The sequence below is a fragment of the Fukomys damarensis genome, unplaced genomic scaffold, assembly GCF_012274545.1.
Source record: "Fukomys damarensis isolate Sample0158 unplaced genomic scaffold, DMR_v1.0_HiC HiC_scaffold_37, whole genome shotgun sequence".
Taxonomy (NCBI): domain Eukaryota; kingdom Metazoa; phylum Chordata; class Mammalia; order Rodentia; family Bathyergidae; genus Fukomys; species Fukomys damarensis.
The window spans coordinates 27,292,590-27,318,552 of record NW_022900949.1 but is presented as its reverse complement, the minus strand read 5'-3'; the positions used below and the strand labels follow the sequence as shown (position 1 = coordinate 27,318,552).

Below are 25,963 nucleotides of genomic sequence, written 5' to 3'. Positions count from 1 at the left end.
TGTGTCTAGATGTCCCCCAAAGCTTCACCTGTTCACAGATGGGGCTTTTTCAGAGGTGGCTTGATGTAGACTGTGTGGTACTGGGATTGACGGTGGGTGATTACTAAATCAGTCCACTGAAAGGTTTGGCACCACCCTAAGCCTGGGAGCCTGGATAGAATATAAAAGGGGCAGAAAGAAGCTGCCAAGCTCACTCGGACTTGCTCTTTTGCTACTTTGTTGCTTTGTACTTCTGCCTGCCATGGACTGTTTCTCCTCTGCCATTCCCCTCTGCCCTGTCACCTTGCCTTGGAGCCAGCTGACTATGGACTGAAACCTCTACAAACAGGGGCCTAAATAAACCTTTCCTTCTTTAACTTTGGGTGTTGGGTATTTATGTGTGTGTGTGTGTGTGTGTGTGTGTGTGTGTGTGTGTTTGTACTGCATATATAATAAGGCAGTACCCAAAAAAAGCAAACAAGCAAATTATAATAAACTCCAGGGTAAGGGAGCAGTACCTAGAGTATCTGTAATGCAGGAAATAAAATGTCCACTTTTGAACATTGTAAGACATGAAAAGAAATAGGAAAGTGTGGCATGTATACCAGAAAAACAGCGGGATGCAGAAATTGCCTGTGATGGCAGACTGATATCAGATTTACCCAAAAAACTGTCCAATGACCATTACAAATATGTTCAAAGAAAAAAAGCAAACAAGATTTAAAAAGTAAGAATATTTGATAACAATGCCATATTAAATGGAGAAGACCATAAAGAGAAACTGGAAAAAAGAATGAATAGTAATTCTTAAGCTGAATAGTAAAATAACTGAGTTGAAAATTCATTAGAGAGCTCAAGAGTAAATGTGAACATGTAAGAGAAAGGAGTGACAAACATGAAGATAGACTGATAGAAATTATGTAATATGAAGAACAAAGAGGGAAGTAAATGACCAGAGCCACAGAAAAATGTGGGACAGCACTGAGTACCCCAAAATAGGTCTAAGGGGAAACCAGAAAAAGAACAGACACAAGGCAGTAGAAAAAATCTTTAAAGCAATGATGGCTCAAAACTTCCTAAAGTTATTAGAAGATACTAATCTACACGTTCAAAATGATCCATGAGACCCATGTAAGATAAGCACACAGCGATCGCAGCGGACACAGTTAACTGTCACATGGTAAAATCACCTGAAAGGAGAGAGTGATCATCGTTAGAGGTGCAGACCATCCTGCAGGCCAGTAAGTGTGCCAGAGAGAAATGGGGGACACAGGAGGGAAGGGAAGAAGCCTTCTAAGGTCAGTGCATCTTAGCACCTTCCTCGGAAGTGATCCCTCCAAAGAGGAACAGTAAACCACAGCTTGAATAATGTGGATGGGCGGGATATAGCTCAGTGGTAGGGGACATGCGCTTCAAATGAAACAATTAAAGCTAAAAAGAGGGAAAAATCTGTAAAGAATTAAAACAGGCACATCACTTATAAGGGAACCCTGAAAGGCTAAGGGCTGGCTTCTTATCAGAACAATGCAGGCTGGATAATAACATTCAAAATGCCCAACCAACCAACCAACCAATTCCAGGAAGATCTATAAACCAAGAATGAAGAAACCTATAAACCCAAAACTATAAGCCTACATCCGACAAAGTTATCTTTCAAAACTGAAAATAAAGATAACAATCAAAAACTAAAAGAATTTGTCACTGGCAGATCTGCCTTATGAGAAATGACAAGGAAAATTCTTCGGACTGAAAGCCAGGTACTCTGCACAGGAATTCCAACCCACACAAAAAACAAATGCAAAGGAAATTAGAAAATTATAAAAGACAGCTAAAATGCATGTTTCTCTCTTAACTGACTTTAAAACCAATCATGCAAAACAACATGTATATAAGGGATTTCAGGACCCAGAACGTACAGAAATGTAACATTTGCCAACATCGGTACTAAGGGGGACTGCGAAGACAATGATGTACGAGATAAGGGAGCTGACACCAGATGGTGACCAGATTCACCGGAACAAACAAAAAGACCCAGCAAGAAAGGGTAAGAGGGTTTGCTCAGCAAAAGTTGTAATTATAGACTTGCTCTCTTTCCCTTCCATAATTTCTTTTGGATACATAAAGTTATGTAAAGGGATCATTTTAACTACGGAGCTTTGGGCCAGTAACATTTATAGATGTAATATATATATATGGACAGGACCATGGGAAGGCACAAAGAACAGAGCTCCACAGGACTGATGTTTCTTCACTCCATGAGAATGAAGTTGGTACACATCCAAGCTGCTGTGATGCTAAGATGTAGATGGTAAACCCCAGAGCAGCCACTAGGGAAATACCTCAAAAAACCACTGAAAAATCATTAACAAAATCATACTGGTAAATTAGAAAATAATGACTTAATGCAAAAGTAGTAAAGGAGGAATGGAAAAACAAGAGATGAGACATATAGAAAACGAAAAGTAAAACAGCAAACACAACTCCAGTATCACTATAAACATTAAAAGCAAGTGGATTAAATAATTCAATCAATAGGTAATGAATGTTAGGACTTTAAAAAAAGATTCAGCTACATGTTATTTACAGGAGATATTTTACACTGAAAGAGATAGATATACTGAAAAGATGAAAGAATACTTCATATAAACCGTAAGAAACCTAGAGTCACTATACTAATACCATACAAATAGACATAAACTTTTTTTTTTTGTTTTTTTGGTACCAGGGATCAAACTCGGGTCCTTGCGCTTGCGAGGCAGGAGGCCGAACCATTGAGCTAAATCCCCAGCCCAACAATAGACTTTAAAACAACAACAACAAAAAGTTACTGGAGACAAAGAGAAGCATTTCATAACATCCCTGAGTCAATCTGCCAGAAGGAGGCAACAATCATAAACGTATATGCATCTAGCAATCCAGCCCCAGAATATAGGCAGCAGAAATGGAGAGAGAAATACACAACTCAACAATAAAAGTGGAACACCTCAACACCTCTCTTTCAACAATGGATAGAACACCTAGGTTGATCCACAAGGAAATAAAAGACCTGAATAATACAATGAGCCAACCAGACCTAACATGCATCTTCAGATTACTACAACCAAAAATTACACAAGAGAAACAAGAAAAATGTGTATGCATCCCAAGTATACGTGGAACAATCCACACAAGTGTGTCCAACCTCCAGCCCACGGGTCAGATACGCTGGCTTCCCTGAGCCACAATGAACAGAAGCATTGTTTGGGGCCATGTATACAATATAAAATGTATGATACAGTTAAAATTTATAAGTAACAAAACCCTTAAAAAAATTTTTTTTGTTATAAAAGGTATGTCCAACCCATGGGCCAGAATGACAGATCATGTGATAGGCCATACAACAAATGTGTATGAATTTAAAATGACAGATAATACAAAATGTATTCTCAAGCCACACAGATTGAAATTAGAAATCAACGACAAAAACTGAAATTAAATACTGGAAATTAAACATTCCTCAGTAACTAAAGGACAAAAGAAGAAGCAAAAATGAATTTAGAGTAATTTTAAATGAATGAAAATGCAGACACAGAGAGCAATATTTATGGGAAGCAGCTGAGGCCATGCAAAGGGGGAAATACATGATGGTAAACAGACACTTTTGTTAAAAGACAATAAAAGATAACAAATCAACAACCTAATTTTCCACCTTTAAAACTCGAATAAGAACTACAAAGTAAACATAAACAAACAGAAGAAATGAAATGACTAGAGCCAAAGTTAAGAGATAACAGAAAAACAGTAGAGAAAAATCCATGACAGCAAAAGTTGCTTCTTTGGAAAAATTAACAAAAAGACAATTCTTTAGTTAGACTGACCAGTAACACAGAGAGATGGTTCACCTTACTACAATCAGTAAGGAGACAGGGGAACTACTGACAAACTGACAGAACTAATGATGACAAAGGAATACTGAGAATAACTTCCTCCAATCAATACATTAAATAATTTAGATGAAACAAACAAACTCCTACAAAGACGTAAGCTACCAAAACGTACTAACAAAAAGATAATCAGAATAGACCTATAAAAATAAAGAAATTGATTTAGTGTCAAAACTCTCCATAAGGCAAATCTCATGTCTATATAACTTCGCTGGTTAAATGTTCCAAACATTTACCATTCTACACAGCTTTTCCCAAAATAGAAGAAGGAACATTTCCAGTTTGTTCTAAGTCAATATTACTCTGACACCCACATAAGACAAAGATACCAGAAGAAAATGACAGACTAATTTCTTTTATAAATATAAATGTAAAAATCCTAAATAAAATATTAGAAAACTAAATTCAACTACATATAAAAAAAGAATTGTACATCATGACCAATAGGATTTACCCTGGGAATATAATGCTGATTTACTATCTGAGTATCAATTAACATAAAACACCCTCATCAACAAAATTTTAAATCCATATGATCATTTCGAGACACAGACAAGGCATCTGACAAAATCTCAGACCTTTCCATGATAAAAACTGCAAGAAAAATAGCAATAGATGGGACTCCCTCAATTTGCTAACGGGCAGCCATGAAATGCCCACAGCACGCTAGTGGTGAAAGGCTGAACACTTTTTCCCTAAGATCAGGAACAACACTGTGCTAAGGACCATAGCCAGGACAATCAGGAAAGAAAAGAAGAAATAAATATCCAAATAGGAAAGGACAAAGTAAAATTATCTATATTCACAGACAGCAGGATCCTGTATAAAGAAAATTCTAAGGAACCCACTAAAAAAACTAATAAATGAGAGTTCAGCAAGGTTGAAGGACACAAGATTAATATATAAAAATAAACTGTATATCTAGATGCTCATAATGAACATTAGGAAAATTAAGCAAATAGCTCACCCAAACCAGCACAGAAAAGAATAAAATACTCTTAGAAACAAATTTAACAAAAACAGTGCAAAACTCATATTGTGAGAACTACAAGACATCACAGAAAGATGTGAAAGAAGATTGAGTAATTGGACCACGCCTTAGTTTAGCAAATGGGACACAGTACCGTTAAGATGCCAATAAAGGGCCTATCTGAATTCTAGCTGGCTCATTTGCAAAAACTGATGTCAACTCAAGAATTCATACAGACTTGCAGGGCCCCAGGATAGACAAAACAACTTTAAAAAGAACAAAGTTAAAGGATTCACACTTCCCAATTTCCAGACTCACTACAAAGCAACAGGACTTGCAACCATGTGGTTCTGACCCCAGGACAGATAGGTAGACCCAGGGAATAGAGTTAAGAGACTCAGACTAAACACATGCATCTCCAGACCATGTTCTTCACCATGGGTGGCAACCAAGGTAACTCAGTATGGAAAGAGCAGTCTCTTCAGCAGAAGGTGCTGGGTAACTGGACAGCCACACACAACAGGATAGCACTGGGCTCTTACTTTACACCACAGACAAAAGTCAAATCAGTGTACCAAAGACTGAATTTAAGAGCCAAAATGTTTAAACTTTTTGAAGAAAACAGTCTGCTTGATCTCAAATTTACAATGGATTCTTAGATATGATATCAAACACAGGAGTGACAACAGAAAAAAAATCATTGATCGTACTTCATAAAAATTAAAGACTTATGAGCTTCAAACAAGGTCACCAAGAAAGTAAAAAGACAACTAAAGAATGGGCAAAGTATGTACAAGTCACATGTGATAAAGGATAGAATCTACCTAATAGAATATAAAGTTCTACAACTCAATAAAAAGACAAAAAAAGTGGGCAAAGGATCCAAAGAGACATTTGTCCTAAGAAGATATACAATTAGCAATAAGCACACAATGAGGAGAAACCACTTACACTGGAATTTGAATGTCTAATGATTACAAGTGTTGACAAGGACGTGGAGAAATCAGAACCCTAACTGCTGGACTTTGGAATGGGGTCGTCCCTTGGGAAAACTGTCTGGTAGTTGCTCCAAAAGCTAAATAAATATAGAGTTACCGTATGACTCAGCAAGCTCACTCCTGGGCATATACCCGGCAGGATTCAGAACGTATGTTCATGGGGAAACGCATACACAAATGTTCATTACACACGATGGTCAAAATAGCCACAAATGGACGAACAAATACACAGAATGTGGCACATCCATGCAATGCAATGTGATCTGGCCACAAAAAAGGAGCATAATGCGGATGAGCCTTGCAAAAGACCATGTACTGTCTGATTCCCTTTACACAAGATATTCAAGGAGGGAAATCTATAGAGTCAGAAAGTACATTAGGGGTTAGGTAAATCTGGGACAGGGTGTGTGTGTGTGTAAGAATAAGATGGTGAGAGCTAAACATACAGGTTCCTTTTTGAGGCGATGGAAATTCTCTAAAGCTGAATGTGGTGTTGGCTGCACATGTCTGAAGAGTCTAAAGCCCACGAATGACACACTTGAAGTTGGTGACGTATATGGCATGTGACTCACACCACAGCGGATGTGATCACAAACAATGGCAATCAGCCAGAGGAGCGTGGCAGTGCACCGCGGTCTGCCACGGTCCCCACCACCCCGTCACCAGCACCAAAGGTGAGGCTCAGATCCACTCGCACCTCCAAGTCTATTCCTCACACCCCGTGCACGACTCTTCTTACCTCATGCCTGTCCCAACCCAGAGGCTGTAGACTTTGTGATGTCCCTATGTTAAGCCGCTCGGTAGGAATAAAAAAGCCAGAGAACAGGAAATGCAGGAAGTTGAGGCCAAGACCACAGAAAGCGAGGCGATGCCATGAACTCTGTGTGCGACCGTGGAGAGGGGCCTGGCTGTGTCTGAGCGGGTTCCGTGACCAGCTCACTGCAGAGGTGGATTCCCAAGACGCCTTCCCCAGGGTGTCAGCTCACTTCACGCTGTTGTTAGCTGACGAGGGCTCTCATGCGTGGGAGGCAAGGCCCAGTGAGAAGGACAGAGTCTGCAGGACAGTCCAGCTAGGGAGGAGCCTGCCCTGTCCCCGTGAACTGTACCAGCTGAAGTCCCACCACGCACCAAGCAGCACCAGCCTCTTCTTATGCAGCTGGGGAAAGGCCTGCCTGGTGACAGCCCCACAGGACAGTCCAGGGACAGGGACAGCGGCCCCTCTCAGCCAAGGGAAAGACAGTTTGGGCTTGGAGCAGCGCACAGGCCACAGCCGAGCTGAGACTGGAGGACTCTGCTGTGGATTATTATTATTATGGGTGTCACTGCCGTTGTCTTTGTTTTGGGCTGCCTTATGATTATGGCTTCCGGGGTTCATTTTTAAATATTCAGTAGCAAGAGTCTCCTTTTAAACGAGGCTCAGTTTTTGCAACTGCCTAATAACCCATCTAAGCAGAGATGTGGACATCTGAGATTGTATTTTTTGTTTTCACTTTTTATTCTGTGTTTGACTACATTTTTTAAAAGAGAAACTAAAGCTTTAAACAACCCAAATAAATACTCCGTAAGAAGCGAATGGCTAAGTGAAAATGACTGATAGTAACCCACAGCCTACACTGCAATATGGGGGAGCACCATTTAGGGCACCAAGACTAAAAAAAAATAATAACAAGGCGGCCAAATTTTTCTACACCCTGTGTACCGCCAAGTCACCATTAGCCAGTGTAGGGACAGGGTCAAGTAAGAAATCTGGAGAAAGCGAAAAAGCAGATACATCTTTGAAACAGAAATTCCCTTACAGCTTGGTGCTGCGTATGTATTATTTTAATCTTCATGGAAAGAGTGACTGAAAGGACACTGTTAGGTCACCAACAGTGTGGCTAATTGGTGGACATGGAACAGAAACCACAAAGGTGACGTGGGAAAGACGAGACTGGCAGAATGAATCAGGCAATGGGAAGACCTTGCTAACTGCACAGTTCATGGGATTTAGCACCAGCTTTTAAATCATCTGCTAACCCCACCTCACAGCAGCCCGGAGGAGCAATCAAAGCCACCCTGGGCTTGGTGGCCCACACTCACTGTGGCGACGCCCCTGGTCTCCTGGTAGGCCACCCTCACGATGTCTGTGGTGCTGGTGTTGAGGAAGAAGTAGCCAGAGCCTTCTCTGACATGGAGCTCGGCCTGGAGAGGAGAAATGGGCACAGGAGGCTCACGTGGGTGACCAGGGTCCTCCCACAGTGGCCCTCGCCCAGGCAGGCTGGGGAGGGCATGAGGCCGTACCTGGACACTGGGATGGTTGTAGATGGTCACCTCACCGGGGCTCACCCACACGTCCTCCACCAGAATGAGCTCAATGGAGGCCGACACAGGCAGGAAAGGGTCACGCTGCAGGGGCAAGGTCACCCTCATCAGATCATCACAGCCACAGCCACACCAGCCACCCCCTCACTGCAGGCCACCTTCTGTGTCCCAGACACCAACCCCCAAAAGATCACAGTGTTCCCGAGCCCAGGGAACAGCCACATCCCCTCAGAGGCCTCCCTTTAGCCCTGTCCAGGTGAAATGAGTCGCCACCTCCTCCTCTGGGGACCGGGAGGTGGTTATCAATGGTGCTGCTTAGTTGTCAGTCCCCTGGCATCCTTTTGGGCAACTCACACTTGCACCCCAACTCTCAGGGCCTCAGGGCAAACGCCAGCTGCACACAGCAAAGCTGACACAGCCAGGGTGCAGGCCAGGCCTCAGGGAAGGGACAGGAAAACCCTCACTTCCTCAGAACTGTACAGATCTGCTTTCTGCCCCGTGTCACTGGAGGGAGAGCACTGTATGTGACACAGCCACACACAGTGACATTTGGGTGAGTGACAGATCACACCTGCAATGTGGTCCCCTATGACCATGCCACCTACAGACGCTGTACTGCCTCAGATGGTGTGGTCACATGCTACAGTGTCACACACAGTGACATCACCTAACTGTGTGCACCTGTCCTGAAGCAATGTATGACTGTCCCATGCCAGGGACTGTGTGGGGCCTGCAGGGCTACCTGTGGTGATATGTTATTCTGACAAGAGAAGAAAGGGCGAGGCCAGGGCGGAAAGGGGTTCCAGAGTGCGAGCAGCACAGGTCCTGCAGGTCATAAGGGGTCTGAGCAGGACAGACGCTCTCAGGAGAGCAGAGAGCTCAAAGTTAGCCTTGAATGGCACCACAAGCCAGATGCCCACAGGGATTAGTGAGCCCAAGGTCCAAGAATGTTAGTATCAGGCCCAGCCGGGAGGCTCAGGAGGCCACTTGCAGGGTTAGGGAAAGGAGCTGTGGCCCAGTGAGGGGTGAAGGGCCTCAGACACCAGGCAGGACTCCGGCAGAAGCAGGGGGTGCCCCGGACTTGCCCACGGCCCTGCCCCTGGTGGCCCCGGGGAGGTACCGGTTGCTTTGCTCTAGCTGCGATGAGGTGGGTCTGCTGGTAGCCAGTCGCTGTGGCAGAGATGGCTGTTACTCCTGATTCCTTGTGGACTGAAATGGCCTGCAAACCTGAGTCCGGAGAGGGGAACCAAAATTGAACACTGGCCTCAGGGCATGCCCCCCAAGCACTGATCTAAAGTTTTTTCTGAAAATCAATCACTACATAATTACACCAAGGAGAGCAACGCCAAGGAATCGCTGAGCTGAGTGGGGCAGACAGAAGCTGCTGGCTATGACAGACATGTGTGGGCCACGGCGCGGTGCTAGGACACAGGTCTAGGAGCCGGGTTGGGTCTGCTCTGTGACCCAGTAGTGGAGACTCCCTGCTCTGGGTCCTGGAGCTTGAGAGCCGGCCCCACACGACGGAAGATGAAACGAGGGCAGCAAGCTCACACCGCCCTGAGTTGTAGCTCTGAATGAAGGGGAGGCCCGGGAGCTGGGGCTCTAACAGAGCTGTGTCTGTCTGGGGCTATACTGGCCTTCCATCCTTCTGCCCCGGGCCCTCGGGCTCAGGACCCTGGCTCACCGTGTAACTTCTTCTGACCGCTCCCATCATCCTGTAATACCAGCTGCAGTGGCAGGTCCTGCTCGATGCTGGCCAGCAGTGGCCGGGCAGACTCCCACTGGATACTCAGAGAGCTGAAGTTGTCAAACTGGCGGCCCTGATGGTCATAGGCAGCCAGGTCCAGCAGAGGGTTGCGGTGGCTGGAGACTGGAACCTACGAAAGGTGAACGTCAGAGGCTGTGACCATAGCCAGGATGAGGTACGTGCACGGCTCAGTGGGTCCTGGTGAGGGAGATCTTCCCTACTTCTGGCCACCAAGGTGCACCAAGGATTATCAAGATTGTCCAACCCAGCCTCTGGATCCAGGCCACAGCTCTAAGTACCATGAGGGCCTCTGGCGAAGTCTGGAGGCAATTTTGTGTCATATGTGGAGGGTGGGTAGTGTAACTGGCATTCAGTAGAAGTGCTCAGCAATGCTGCTAAAAACCTTGCAATGCACAGGATGGCCTCACACAAGAGGACCGGAACCAGGCCTGGAACCCCCACCCCGGCCTGGCTGTTTCCCCCCTCTGTCTCCACCATCCCCAACCCTTGCCACCCTCCAGGCCCACGCACACCTCAGTGTTTCCAGGATGTGTCCCCCATGATTGCATACAAATGCCAAATGCCCCTGACAACACCTAAGACATCAGGGTTGCAAAGAAGCCTTCACAGCCAAGTTCCAGTGGATCCTCAAGTGCCCTGGGGAGGCAGGAGTGAGCCCCATGCTGCAGAGGACGCACTGGCCCTAGCTGTACCTCTGGTCCCGGAAGGTACGAACATCCCGCTGACACAGACACAGGGGAGTCACTTATAAGCCACCTCCTGGACTGCTTTAAATGTAAGTCCTGCAAGGTCCTTCCAGAGAGACGTGTCATCATAATTACCACACAAGTAGGGGGACAGGCCGCCACGCAATCCTTCACAAAGTGGCTCATTCTCTGTTGAGGAACACGTCGATTGGGGGCATCTGTCCTCTCCGACCCTTGGGGTGACTGTGCCAGTGATTCCAGCCAGTAAACTATGACAAATGACCCGTGACAGTGCTAGGCAGAAGCATTAATGTAGGGACATCATGTGCTATGCTGTTTCCTTCCTGAATGGTTCCTGGTGGCCACTCCATAGCCTCAGTTTAGAACTCAGATAATAGTGACACAAAGCTGGGTCCCAGAGACCCTGAGATGCACGGATTTTTGTGGGTGAACCATGAGCTCGTGTTGTCCCCAGCCAAATGGCTAAGGAGAGGTCTGTCTCTGACGGGTGCCTCCTCGTCTCTAGAAGCGCCCTTGTCCCCAGAGAACCTGAGCCCAGCGTGCTGCGAATCCCAAAGGCAGCCTTCCTAATAGCAGGCCAGCGCCATCTCCACACATGCGAAGGGCTTTGTGGCCCCACAGGACACGAGCCAGGGAGCTGTGAGTGTGGACAGGGGCAGCAGGGCCTGCTGCAGACACCCCACCCCTTCTTCTAGTTGCAACCCTGGGTAGGAAATCCTCTCTTCCAGGAAAGGACATCAACACTGTGCCAAACACACTCCTGAGTGGCGGGACCTCCAAGGAGGGCCACGGGAGGCACCGCCACTGTCCCCATTTTATAACCAGGCAAGCTGAGGCTCAGGGACGGTCAGCAACTTGCTCAAGGTCACTCAGGTCTCCAGGTGGGACTCAGCAATCTGGCTATAAAACCCAAAGTCCTTGCTTGACTCTGCAGCTTCTCTTTGATGCCTGAGGTGGGCACCAGCTGCTCTGTCTCCTAGCAGCCACAGGTACCCATCCATGGCAATCAAATGCTCAGCGACCTGCCTGGAGAGCCAGATGAGGCCGCAGTCTGGTGCCCTTTGTCATTCCCACCAGTCAACTCCATCCTGGAGTCTCACCTCACCAATAATTTACTCTGCAGACACATCTTGAGTGGCCTCTGGATTTGGACAGCTGTAAAATTAAATCGATCCTGTACCTGCGATGCATGGCAGGGATATATCTTCCCAAGGTTCCCTAATGAGACCGCAAATCACAGGGGCCCTTCCTGAATGGCTGGCACATGGCTGGGGAGCGGAGGACTAATGGGTCACACGGCAACTCCATGTCCGAGAGCCATTATTTCCTGCTGACACCGAAGACACACAGCCCACTGAGAGATCCGCAGACAGACCATCACCTTCAAGGCTCAGGGAGGTGACCAGAGAGGGGCTAAACTGGAGGTCTGGCTGGCAGAAAGGACAGGCAAACCCCAACTGGGATGTGGCCTGCGTGGGTCGTAGATGATGCTTCACGACAGAGAAGACGCAGCCCTCATGAGGCTTTTTTCCTCCTGTCACTGAGCAGCGTGAGCTTCCTGTTCTGAGGGGCACCTGCTCTCCCAGACAGCACCCCCACGGCTGGCACTTTCCTGAGGCAGCAGACCCCGAGCTTCTCGGGCACCAGAGCCTGCTGAGGCGAGGGAGCTGATGAGACAGACTGATTCAGGGCAGAGCCAGGTAAGCAGGTCCTGCAGCTCAGGACACAGAGAATGCGGAGGGCAGGCAAGAGGCAGCCAGAACAGGGAAGGCTGAGGGGTGGACCTGCAGGTAAAGTGAAGGTGGCAGAGGGCTCCACCAAGAAGGGAAAAGGAAGATGGAAGCAGGGAGGAGGCATAGGGCCAGGGAACAGGGGGCCACGCAAGTCCCAGGGAGCAGCCAGCCCCAGACCCAGCAAGACCTGCATGGCACATTCCAGGAATAGACCGAGTGTGGTAGGAGGCAGAGGGCCAGAGGCTGGGACACAGAGCCCGCAGGGCTGCAGATGAGGCTTTGGCCTTTCACGGGGAATGGGGAGCCAAGGGCAGGCTTGGGCAGAGACCAAGAGCAAAAAGTATAATGATGACATCCTGTCCTGGTCACACCCTCCCCTTCCCCAACTCCAGGGCCTCTGCTACCGTCGCCGTCACTCAAAGGGAGTCCCACAGCCACTCGGATTGGACCTGGGCCGTCGGTCCTAACATGGCCCACCCGGGGCTGTTCCAGGCCTCAGTCAGGGGAGCCTGGTAAGCTGGGTGTTCCCAAAGGGTCCTGACCGAACGCGGTGTTACTCCTCCCCCTGGGGAGAATTCGCTCTGTACAGAAAAGTGAGTTAAAATGCAGAAGGGGTGAGGGACAGAGAGAGGATGGATTGGAGATGCCGAAATACCACTGGACACTTCTGTCCCACAGCACGGTAGGATGACTAGCACTGGCAACAAAAAGAGCTGTAAGGGACCGGTCTACCACTTCAACACAAAGAAATGAAAGTGTTTAAGGAGGGGTGAAATATTCATTTCTGAATTCCAGCATTATACACTGTAGACAAGTATTGAATTAATCACGCTGCAGCCCACGATGCTGTACAATTATTATGCATCTGTAAAAAAATGAAAACATTAAAATGGAAGTTATTCAAGACTTTCACCTCGTTAGAGCCACTTGTCAGGAGAGGAAAGCCTTTCCCTGGACACACTGATCTGGGGCTCGGATGTTCATTCACTCCATGCCACAAACACCCAGGCCTGAGCCGCGGTGGATGCCAGCTCCCCACGGCCATGGGCACGGAGCCCCTATGAAGGGGAACAGAGGTGCAGGTCCTGCCCTGGATGGTCCTGTCCCCACCTGGAGCCAAACGCCAAGACTTCTTACTGTTAAGGGACCCTGATGGGACCAGCCCGGGGGCAAATGGAGCGGCTCAGGCTCCAAGCTGGGGGGCGGGTCCCATCTCCGGGCCGGAAAGCTGGAGAGCTCTGATCTGTGTCAGGCAGCAGGCGTGCAGGAGGCTGGCTTCTTCCCAAACCCCACACACCGTAGCCAGGCGCTCCCTCTAGCTTCAAGGACACATTTGGAAGAAAGGCAATGCTGTCCTCACTCACTGGGGACCCAACTCCCACAGCTCCTGGCCCGTGGCAATGGGGCCTGGGAGAGGCTCAGTTCCCTGTGCAGGAGCCCAGGAGCATGCCGGGGGCTGCAGTGAAGCACGAGGCCCAGGGGTCGTCCAGAAGGCCCTGCAGTGCAGCTGTGCAGACCACCGTCCCAAGCCCCACCTGTGGAGGAGGTGCCCAGGACCTAGGCCTCCGAGACAGTCATGGCAGAGGCGAGATGAGGCAGCAGGTGGGGGCTCTCAGCACGTGGAGCTGCTCTGGGCACTGTCTGGCTCTGCCCTCAGGCCTCTGCTCTCACGGGGGGCCTTCCCTCAGCTCTGCTAGCTTGGCTCCCCTGCTCAGCCGTTCCTGCAGCAGCCTCATCCTGCCACTGCCTGTACTGTCTCCCTTCAGTGGTGGCTCCCGGCACCCCCATCTCTGGACCACCGGTGTCCCTGTCAGCTCCTCGGGCAGGTTCCTCGCTGTCCAGGTCACTCTGTATTCCAGGAGCCAGAGCTGCTGAGTGGCAGAGTGGCTGTGGCACAAGGATGCACTGAGTGAAGAAAAGCTGGTGCCGCCTCACACCCCAGAAAGCTGGTCCAGTCTCAGAGCCTGGACTCCGAATGCAGGGACCAGGGACTGGCTGGATCCCAAGTCCCAGGAGATCATCCCATGGGTTCTGCATTCCACCTGTGCTGTCCGCACGATCCCAGGGACTCTGTCCCCTCCCAACGCTCACCATGGCAACACCCCCACCCCCCATCCCAGACAATGCTGTAGCTGTCACCTCCCCTCGGCAGTACCCACCATGCTCTGCACAGACAGCCCTGCACCACACCACGAGTGCTCTCAACTCACAGAGGACACTAGAGGTTTTCCAGCTCCCAAGGGCCTGGCAGAGGAGGGCAGCGAGGCTGAGCCGGAGGGGACCATGTTCCCCAGTGCCACTGTGAAGGATGCTCTTGGACTTAGGATGACAAACCCATTGTAAGAGGAACGCATCTTATGCTCAAACGCTGGTCATACTCCTGACCCGCTGAACATTACAGCTTGGCCTGGCCCACTGATCAGGCCCAGCCCAAAGCCCGTTTCATACCAAAGGGCTGAAAGTTGTGTGTAACACACACAACACAGCACCAGGTAGAGTGCTTCGTGTTCCCCTGGTGACCGAGGGGTGGCAGCTCGCTGCCATGCCCAGCACCCAGAGACAGACAATTGGACCCCACATCACCTGCACAGGATAAGATCCAAATTCAAAATTCCAAGGGTGGCTTCTAACCAGTGCCTATCACTTTCACGCCATCGTACCATGGTAAGTTGGGGACTGTCTGCCGCAGCTGCCCTTCAGAGAGTCACCCACCCTCTCCAGGCCCTGGATCCCCCGGTAAGTCTGGTGGGGCTGGCTGTGAGGTCAAGGTGGTGCAGCGCAGAGCCGTGGCCATTGCTGCACTCAATGTGTGTGTCGAGCTAGCTGGTGGCCGAGGTCCTTCTGCCCAGCGGGCAGTGACATCACCTCCCACCCCAGAGCAGCCCACACTCACCACTTGCTTGTTCTGCTGCACCAGTGGGCAGGACAGGTCCAGCTGGGGACTGGTGTAGATGGGCGTGAGGGTGAGTCTGGATGGTGGGGCACAGACGAACTTCACCACGGCGGGCTCCACCGCAGGAAAGGGGTTGGTGATGCTGGGCTTGTTCCCCACCAGGAGGGAGATGACCTGAGGCAGAAGGACCAGGCAGATCCGGGTGTGAGTGCCCACCGCTCTCCGCTGTAGGGGAGGAGTGATGCTGCCCCCGCCCCCAGGATGCTCACACAGCTGGGGGATGGGATGGAGAGCGTTTTGTCAGTACTGCCGACAAACACTCATGGGGGTCCCAGAGCCTGTGCAAACAGCAAAGGAAAGAGGTGAACTGAGGATCACTTTCTGCTTTCAGGACCCCAGGGAAACCCTGCGGCTGCATCAGCAGACTCAACTTCCTGGGGGCCACCCCAGTTTGCCAACAGTCATCAGAATGAGGTATGGGAACAGGAACATGCATGCTGCAGATGGGACCCAGATCCTCAGGAGGGCGTGGAAAAGGGACTGTCTGGGAGGGGCTGGAAGCTCAGCTCTGAGAGGAGCGCGGGCTGCTGTGAGAGGAAAGAGGGCGGCTGCTGCTGGAGCTGGGACCTCGCCACCAGGTCCAGCTACCTTCCCAGTGACACACAACTACTGCGCAGCGCAGACAGGACCAGCAGACCCTCACCCTTCCTGACCCTGACTGTTGTCTGCCTTTCCTTCTGTCCTCGATGCCCAGGAAGGAAGCTCTGAGCTTGGGAGTAGGGAGGTCTCAAGGGGCCCTCCCTGGGGGGCCAGGATGGCCCAGTCAAGCTGGAATGTGAGGGACACTTTTCCAATTCAATCCATCATTAGCTGTCTTCTTGTTACTGTGATTTAGTATTATGTTTACTGTTCTTCATATTTCATGGATTTCCCCAGCATACTCTATGTACTTCTCTGATTATACTGGTGCAGTCTTGGTGTGGCCGACATTATAAGGAGCACGGCACATTTTAGCTAACTTTGTGTTCTCTGCACTATTACACATGCCTGGGCATTCCTCACTGTCCCCCAAAGTGGGCGCTGTCCTGCCCTCCCAGTTCACACTGACCTCCCACCTGACTTCCTGATTCCTCCCACTTTGGGAGCCCTGGGAGCTGAGCAGACCTGGGAACCAGTGCCAGGCACCAGAGGGCCTGTACAGCCTGCTGCCACGCCCATCCAGACAGGCAGGCTCTGTGGGATTCACAGATGCACTGGTTCAACTCATTCAGCAGTCTGACTGCTGGTTTTGGTTTAAGGCATTAAAACACAAAGAAAACAAAGCAAAAGCACTAAGAGACTCCACATGCAAAAACATCAGGCTTTGCAGCTCACACTCAAATGCGGAGATGCACCAGCCTGGGGCCTCAGCTCACGCACTCCTTTATAACACTTCACTCTGGAGTCATCCAACTTTGAGACCCTGATCTCAAACCCCTCAAGGGGAAGTCACAATGACAGGCTGGGTCACGAAAGCGAGGGTCTCTGGAGAGGGCATTGCAACCGCTGTACCCACCCCGCCTGCGTGCTGTTGACTCTGCCATCTTGCATCACTGACCTTAGACTGCCTGGTTGTTAGATGGCTACAAGAGCATTCTCAGGTTTCCTCTGAGGGTTAAAGAAAGTGGTGCTGTGTTCAGCTGCCCTCTCACCTGCTTGCCAAAGGCCTGGCAGGTCACAAGGATCCGGTGCTGTTGGTAATTCCGGGAGGCAGGGAGGCCCAAGAGAACCATGCTGATGCTGTCCGTGTCCTCAGAGGTGACGTTGCGGAAAAACTTGGATGGCTCGAGGACCCAGGGTCGGGGGCCCCCTTCCAACAGCATCTCCTTGGAGGAGCCCAGGGTTACCACGGCAACAGGGGAGGGGTCCACAGCCTGGGGAAGGAAGTGGGAGAAGGTTCGAGTCCCTGGGCAGGCAGCGCTGGGGCAGGGCTGGGTCCCCGCCCGCTTGGAGGGTGGGGTCCATGGGACAGGGGATGCCACAGATGCCCACCCCATCTCGAGGAATCCCCAGTGGAGAGGGGGTGGCAGAGGGCAGGGCCCTGGCTCACCTCGAGGGGCAGGTAGGCAGCGATGGTGATCCTGGCGCTCAGGTGGATGTGGCCGTGCGTGTAGCTCACCAGGAGCATGGTGGAGCCCTGGGCCTCGGCTCTCACCCTGACACCGCTGCAGTGCTCAGACCCGGGTGGAAGCCGCCCTGTGGGGAACATTGGCCCCTCTCACTCTGGGCTTTGTACACCATTGGATTTTGTCTTGACTTAGAAATTCTAGGTGTCAGGGGTGCCTGTCCAGCGTGCTCAGGGGCCTGGGTCCCATCCTAGCACACAATCAAGCAATCCTGAGTCCTGTACCAAACGTACACCTATCACTTCATGGCATTCTCCTGCACACAGTCAGCACACCCTGTACCACCCAGGACCTGGGTCAAGGAGGACACCTGGGGCCCTCCCAGGACCTCCTGCACACCCTCCTGGCCCCCAGGCCCTCCCCAGAGATGTGCTCTTGCGTTTGGCTTCAACTCTACTGCGAGTGAGGCTCCTCACTGTGCACACAGCACACGTCCTCTACCGCACATCTACTACAGCTGTCCTGCTACAAGGGTGGACAGCAATCCATGCCCGGGAAAGCAGGAACATCTGAGCTGTTACGGTTCCGGGTGTGTGATGTGGTACTGATGTGAACACCTGAGAGCCTTCCTTTTGGAAGACGTGCTCAGTATGTGTCGTGTGTCCAAGAGAGGGGACCCCTAGGCCGGGGGTCGTGTCCATGCATAGCTCTACTCATCCTGCCAAGTATCTCCCCCCAAACAGCATCAATCTATACTGCTCCTAGCAGGTGCTCCACATCCCTGGCGCTATATTCCTTCAATTTTCAATTTTTTTAAAGCTTATTTATTTCAATTCTGGGAAAAAACACACAGACCTTAGCAGTTTTCATGTGTAGAGCCCAGCAGCACTCGGACACTCACACAGTTGCGTGACCATCGACCCCATCTGTCACGCAAGTCTTTTCAGCTTTCCAAACAAACTCTAGGACCGGGGGGCAAAGAGTGGCCAATCCTTCCCACCCTCAGTCTCTGGACTCTCCATTCTGCTCCGGCTCCTGAATCCGACCCCTCTCAGGACCTCACAGAAGTGCAGTCATGCAGCATTGGTGACCGGCTCATTTCACGCTGCACCACAGCCTCGAGATCTACTGATGTTGCCCCCGGTCGACTCTCCTTCCTCGGTAAGGCTGACCAATATCCCTGGGTCCAGACACACAAGCACGGCATTGTGTTTCTTCACTCAGCTCTGGTGGACACGAAGGCTGCCTCCACCTTGTAGCAACTGTAAAGCTGCTATGAAGACGGGTTTCCATGCACCTCCTGAAGGCTGTGCTTCAATCCTTTGGAAATATGCCCAGGAATGGGATTGCTGGATCACAAGGTAATTCTAGCTTTTAATTTTTTGAGGAACTACCATACCGTTCTCCACAGCGGCTGCCCCTTTTATAATTCCTTCTAATAGTACAAAACCGTTCCAGCTTCTCCGCACCCTCGCCAACACAGGTTATTTTGTTGTTTTGATAGCAGACATCCTAAGGGCAAGGTTTTTCATGGTGACTTGCATTTCTATTTCTCTGATAATGAGTTCTGAGTATCTCTTCACGGGCTTGTTGGCTATTTATATACCGTGTTTGGAGAAATGTCTACTCAAGCTCCTTTTCTGGTTTGCACTGTTTTTCTGTTGTAGACATGTATGAGTTCTTTATACATTTTAGGTATTACTCCCTTCCTTGTCAAGTAAATAATTTGCAGGTATTTTCTTCCATTCCTGTAAGTTGCTTTTGCCTAAGAGGGAACCAGATTTAGCCCCTTCCTCAGAGTTGGGATCAGATGTGGAAACTGAGGCCCAGAGTGGTGGTGATTCGCCAGAGGTCACACAACAGGTGAGATTCAGTGCAGACCTGAGCTGAGGGGGAAGAGGGACCACTGCTGCTCCTCGGCCTATGGCCCATCTGTCGCCCTGAGTCCGCTGTAGGAACCTGCAGGGCCCAAACTGAGAACCCGCTCTGGCCCCAATGCCCCCATCTCAGCAGCGTGGGTTTACCTGGCAGAGGCTGGAACACGCCCTGGTTTTGCACCTCCACTGCCAAGTCAAAGTGGGAGCAGTCGCTCAGGGTGACCACCTCATTTGTCCCTCCAGGCATGAGACCGTTGATCCTCAGGGGCAGCTCCAGCGTCTGGCCCACACGCACCTCCACCTGGCATGGGGCGAACTCCATGCTGCTGGGCTCAATCACGTATACCTGGAGGGCAGGGTGAGGCCCAAAACCATCAGCCTCCTTGAGAGGAGGGAGCCTGGGAGCTGGGTGTCTGAGTGCTCCTGTGGAGGGGCAGCCAGGACGTGTCAGGAAGGGGTCTGGGCTGGGAGGGGGTACTCAGGGAACCGAACATCAGAGGAGGTGACTGAGAAGCTCTGACCCGACAGTCAGGTCACAGGCCACCAGGTAAAGTCCTGGGGAAGCATTCTGGGTGTGGCTCGATCCAGCGGCAGAGTAGGGTAGGGCGTGGGCAGTGACGAGAGGGGTCTGAGAGGCAGGGGCCAGCACCTGCAGGACACTGCTGTCTGGCTGAGCTAGGGGACTTCACAGGGTGCCCTCACTTTCCCCTCTGGTCACAACCCGCAGCTCAGTGTGCAGTGGGGAGGTACTGGGGTGTACCCAAAAGATGGTGGCGGTGGGCACGGGTCAGATTTGAGCTCACAAAGTTTCTGAGGAGAGCACTGGTCATTTGGCTGGGGACAGCAAGAGAGACAACAGCAGCTTGTGTTCCTGTAAAGCCAACGTGACACATGGAAGGTTCCATTCTGAAAGCCCACCATCACCACCTCTCTGTGCTGCAGAGGACCCTGTGCAAGGATGGATGCAACAGCCCCAAAACAACTGCGAAGCCAAGTGGGACCCCGAGTCTGGCCCAGAAGCTACGTCCTAATCGTGACACCATGGGTCAGAGGTTGCACCTTTCCCAAGAGGAAGAAGGGGCCAGGGAAAGGTGGTCCCAGTGGACCCCAAGTCTGGGCAGTCATTGCTTCTGCAAAGGGCCTCTGGGGTGGGCCTCAGCGAGAATTACAGCTGTCTTCATGTGCATCGTAAAACCTCACCCCAGGTAACATAGGAGACGCTGGTGACTGGATGCTTGGGGCCTCCACCTCTGCCATTGGTAAGGCAATAAAGGGGACACCCAGAGCAGCGGTCAGGTGCAGCTGGATGGGCTCAACACAGGTGATAAGCCCACCTGCCACCACCGCTCAGTGAGACGACCCCACATCGCTCAGTGTCAGTACCAGGGGCCGCACCTGTGAGAGGAAACCCTGACTCTGCCCTGACTCAGCCCAGCTGTGCTGGGGAGCCCCAGGATCCCCTCCTCTCTGAATTTACAACCCATCCCTCAGGGTTCACCCACTCTGAGATTCACATCTTTTGGGCACGGGGCCCCTTCCAAAATGGCTTTGATGGCCTTGGTCCCCTGTGTCCTCTGGACCCCCTCCAGGAAGCCTGGCTCTGAGGTGGCTGGCCCTGTGGTCCTGTCACTGTCTCCTGGGGCTCTTGTCTCCCCTGCCTGTGAGCTCCTAAGAACAGGGCTGGGCTGAGCCCTGAACCCCTCACATATGCCAACGTGGGCCATAGGACCAAGGTGGTAGGTAATGGGGAGGCAGTGGTACCCCATCCCCGAGCTCCCCAGGGGCTGACTTGCCCAGCGTCTCACCTTCATCTCACCGAAATGTAGCGGGTTCTGGACGTCATGCGCCTGGATCACACTGAGCCCGATGTCACTGCCTGTGGTCATCACACCCTTGACGGTGACCGTGGCCACCATGGAGCTTGATGACAACCAGCTGAAGTTCCCACTGCCCCCATGGGCCTAGGGAGGAAAATCACCATGGATCCACCAGCCCTCTGTGCTCCCCCTGCATGAGGAGGCACGAAGTCGGGACAAGTGTACACACTCGCGCTCACACACTTCCCCCCATGCCAGTGTCTACCCACACATGGTCACCTACTCAGTCACAAGCTCACACATTACCCTCACCCATTACCCACACCTACTCAGTCACAAGCTCACACATTACCCACACCCACATGTATCCGTTCACACCCACATGCTCACACTCACTGACCTGCTCGGTCACGTCTTTGCTTACACACTCAAGCACTGACACACATTCACCCATGTTCACACTCGCTAGCCAACGCACACTCAGCCGTCGTCTGACCACCCGGTCACCCTCATATCTCAAGACACACAGATGTGCGTGCACTTACCCTCACATACACCTGCACACACACTCACCCCCCACACGTGTCCTCTGCATGGACACCATGGTGTCAGCCAGCATCTGCTAGTGGCTCCCTTTGTGCTATCTCACTTCCTGTTTGCCTGACACACACACCACACAGCCAGGACAAGGGTCCCAGGACCTGATGGCATCTCCTAGGCCTCAGGGTGGAGAAGGACCAGCCCCGGCCATGGAGCCACCTGCAGAATGATGGGGACTCAGCTGACCCAGGATCAAGTCCCATCTGAGTCAGTCCCTGCTGGCCAAGGCCACGTGGGCACACAAATACCAACAAACAGGGACACGGTGTGTGACGTGGCCGCACGTTTTCTCCTGGAATTTCACGTTGTTCTCCAAGTGTATTCGTACAGTTCCAAAAATGGAACTTTTTCAGAAAAATGATTCAGTGGAACTCTGATCTATTCCAGATTTCTTCATAGTACTTTCTTTTCTGTTTCAGTTATTGTGTTTTTTCCCCTATGAATTAAACACATGGCTGTGGTGGAAATCTCTCGAAGCACAGCAGCCCGAACAGCTCTGATTTAAAACTGCTCTCTCCACTAGGGTGATGCTGCAAGTGACCTGACAGACGAACAGCCACAATTCCTTGGAAACAGCCCAAGGAGGACGACACCCAGGGTCTCCGGTACCTTTATCGTGTACTGATAGGCGCCTGTCTTCGGTTGCCAAGGAAACGTCAAGATGCTGGGATACAGGGTGATGGGGATGTGAATGTCCACTTCTTGCTGGTTCCACACGGGCACCTGTAGCACATGGACCCCTCCATCCTACAAGGGGTGAGTGCTGCGTGTCACCGTGACAACCACGTCACCAGCAGATCCTCCTAGCCCCTGGTCCTCCCTGGGAATCGGTAGGTTCCGTGTTGTGGGAGTGAAGAAAAGATGACAGCCCACAGCCTCCTCAGGCGTCCTGGGCACAGCTGCCTGAGGGTCTGTAAAGGCTGCTCGCATAAACGCCACTGGACCGAGACCTCGGGGCACCTGTGTTAGAAGGACTTGGCTGTCCCCACCTTACAGATGGGGAAATGGAGGCTTGGAGCAATTTGCTGCAATCCTCAGGGGCCAGAGGCAGAGACACTGCAGGATATGGACATGGACCATGCCTGTTCTGCCCTGTGCTACTGCCTCTTTCAGGTCTGGAAGGGTGTTGTGCGGGGTGGAAAAGAGGAACATCTGTGCCAATGTGCCAGTTGGTAAAACACTGTTCTGACCTAAAACTGATCTGTCTTTACAGTACCGAAAGCGTAAGAGTCTGCAGGTCCCGGGCAGACAAAACAGATGAAGGGATGCTGGTGGCTCCTGGCCAGGGCCCAGCTGGGCCCAGCACTGTCTCCCAGAACAAGAGTGCCATCTCCGGTCCTGGAAGGCATAGACCCTTTCACAGGGGCAGGGAGAGGAGAGTGAGGGCAGGACAGGAAGACCTGACCACCTGGCTCTGGGCAGAGAGGGAGAGGCCTCCCCAGCATCCGGAGAGCAGCACAGTGGGGGAGAAGGGCAGGGAAAGCAGGAACCACAGACTCGCCTGGTCCACCACAGAGGTGAGGGCCGCGCGGAGGGTGGTCTGGCCCCTCTGAATCGCCCTGACGTGATGGTGTGACCCATTATGGGAAGAGGAGAGAACCTCAAAGAACTCAGCAGGAAGCTCAGCTTCAATCCCGATGCTCTGCAAGGCGAGAAGGATGGGTAAGTTGTGCCTCTGTGAGAACTCAGGAAAGCAGCTATAGGACCCCAAAGCAGTAGCCAGGCCAGGCCACAGGGCCCTCCAGGGCTCAGAGTCTCCAAAAGCCACCAGAAAGGCTGAGAGCAACCCCAAACCAGTGCCCCAACCACCCTGGCCTCTGATCTTTTCTAGCCTCCTTCTCTGCATGGGCCAATCACCCCACTCCAGTTCCAGCCCACTGTGCAGTCCTCAGGTCAGCTCCCCTACCATCACTAGGAACCATCAAAAGAAAAAAATCCTTCAGAATTAACTTCAAACCAAATAGTGATGGTCCCAGTCTCTGATTAACAAAGAAACCAGCAAAGGAACATGGCGTCCTCACAAAACATCCGACTCCACCAAGAAGGTGCTGGATGTTCTGACGACACTGAGAAGCTCTCTCAAGAGACTGTCCCGTTGCCTGGCCTGCACTGCAGAGCCAGGAAGCGAACTGAAGCCGGCCTCGTCACCCAGGCCTCTGGAAGGGCGAGAGGTATTCCTGACCTTCTGCAGAGCTGGAAGGTGGCAGACTTGGATCTGAGATCTCTGGGATCAAAGCACAGGGGACAGAAGGGCAGAGGCAGGGTTCCTTTTCCTGCTGTCGGGGGCATCCCCCTGCAGACTCAAGGCCTGAAGGGTCTGATTCCCCAGCATCCCATGACAATGTCTCAGAGACCAAGGAGTGCCGGTAGGCAATGGAAGGCCCCTCCTTGCTCTTCCTGTGTGGGGACCCTTATTGCTTTGGGGCTGCTCTTTGGGCAGCTGCTCCAGGAGATGACCCTGCTTCATCAGTCTGCCAGGGCCCCGGCACGCACTCACGTCAGACAGGTGGACCTTGTTGCTGGACTTGTCAAACACTTCGATGGTGATCATGTACAGGCGGCCGGTCTCGAGCACCCACCTGTCACCAGGATGGACTGTGAACCCTAAAAACAGGCAAGAGGGCGAGATGAAATCAGGCACTGGATATGGGGGCCCCACAACTCTTCACCGGCCTCTACTTGGAGAAGGACTGGCTGTTGAGAGGGGTACACACAACAGCTCTGAGCCCTCAGCCCTTCAGCTGGTTCCCGGGGACCAACAGTGACCAAGCAGGACTCATTAGACTGGATACAGGACTCAGTGGATCCAAGCTGGCTGGCCACGGCGGGCCACAGCAGGTCTGGCAGGGCCCAGGGAAGTCCAGACTCTGAGTCTGCAGCAGATGCAGCCTGGGACATACAAGAAGCCTCAGCCTTGGCAGACCCGGGCCCTGAGGCAGGACAGGCCTAGACCGGGGCCACGACAGGTCCAGGCAGAGGCCTCAGCAGCTCTACCCTACAGCCATGGCTGGTCAAGGCCCTGAGGTCAGCAATCCAGACTCAAAGCGGACAGCAGGTCTAGCTGGAGGCCACAGAGGTCTAGCTTCTAAGGCCATGGCAGGAGCCACCTGGAGCAATGGCGAGTGCAGACTCTCGGGCTAAAGCAGGTCTGGGCTCTGAGATCACGGCAGGTGAAGGTTCTGAGCCTTACTGAAGTCTTAGTATGGTATCTATGAAAGGCTGAGCCTGAGACCACGGCTGACTGAGGCTCTGAGACCGCTGTCCTGTCTGGGGTCACGGCAGCCATTGCCGAGGCCAGAGGAGGTCCAGACTCTGAGGCCTCACGGGGAGCCGAGGAAGGCTTAGGGTCTGCGGCCACGCAGGTGCAGGCTGGGACAATGGCCGATCCGGGCAGGTCTTGCTTGTGACTAGTATAGTCTGAGGCCACGGCAGGTGCAGCCTGAGCACCAAAAATGTCTAGAGCATGCAAAAGGAGGTCTATTCTGAGATGACGGTGAGCAGCACACACCTAGCTTGGGGCCTAAGCAGGTGAAGCGGCTGAGGCAAGCACAGGCTGCCCACACATAACCCCCAGAAGTCTTTCCCCTGCGCTAACGTTACCAACTCCCTAGCTCTGTCCTGCTGCACCCCAGTCCCCGTGAACCCAAGTCCAGCACCCCATCTTACCGCACCTGAACCCTAGTGCCCAGCCCAGCCCAGGCACACAGGAGGCACTGAGGAACATTTCTGAGCCAATGCAGCTCCTGAGATGCAAACGTCACCTTCCTTGGCGTCACTCTACCTTGTCAGTCAGGTCTGCACCAGACAACCACTTCACAAGATGGTGAACAGAGGGCCTGGGGAGTCTGCTACTCCTTAGGTTCTCTCCACTGAACAGCTTCAGTGTGGTCCTCAGTCTGAGGAAGGACGGGCTGCCAGGCCCAGGCATGGTTGCTATGGTAACTCCCGATGACACAGGTGCCTACAGAGTCTCAAGCTGCTGCCTGTCACAACAGCCTCCGGGCCCGGCTATGCTCTCAGGGTGCTCACTGCCGCATGCTCCTCTCCTCCTTCCTCAAACGCGCCCCCTCTTCTTCTACTGTTCTTCCTGTCCGTGCTGCTCTGCAGGCCTCTGCCTTCTCAACTCGCACTGAGGGCTGATAGCCTTGGCCGTGCAGGTGACATCAACGGCCAGGGCTGAGAGCTGTTGGTTTTTCTCATCTTCTTTTTTGTTTGGTGCTGAGGGCCTCATGTACGCTAGGTGAGTGCTGTACCACAGAGCTATACCCCCAACCCTTGCTTTGGTGTTTTAC

The 25,963-nt window shown here is 51.8% G+C and overlaps 1 protein-coding gene across 3 annotated transcripts in view; it reads right to left on the bottom strand.

The window, feature by feature from the left end:
• Nup210 (nucleoporin 210) overlaps nt 1–25,963 on the bottom strand; it is an 80,924-nt gene that overhangs the window by 29,648 nt on the left and 25,313 nt on the right. For all 3 annotated transcript variants that reach the window (XM_033759802.1, XM_010617244.3, XM_019206509.2), the window contains 12 exons: nt 24,169–24,275; nt 23,173–23,313; nt 22,281–22,418; nt 21,060–21,215; nt 19,402–19,600; nt 17,362–17,507; nt 16,964–17,185; nt 15,273–15,446; nt 9,856–10,048; nt 9,292–9,398; nt 8,151–8,255; nt 7,950–8,051 (listed from right to left, as the gene is read on the bottom strand). In XM_033759802.1, the coding sequence (XP_033615693.1) occupies nt 7,950–8,051; nt 8,151–8,255; nt 9,292–9,398; nt 9,856–10,048; nt 15,273–15,446; nt 16,964–17,185; nt 17,362–17,507; nt 19,402–19,600; nt 21,060–21,215; nt 22,281–22,418; nt 23,173–23,313; nt 24,169–24,275 (1,790 nt within the window). The remainder of the gene's footprint in view (nt 1–7,949; nt 8,052–8,150; nt 8,256–9,291; nt 9,399–9,855; nt 10,049–15,272; nt 15,447–16,963; nt 17,186–17,361; nt 17,508–19,401; nt 19,601–21,059; nt 21,216–22,280; nt 22,419–23,172; nt 23,314–24,168; nt 24,276–25,963) is intronic.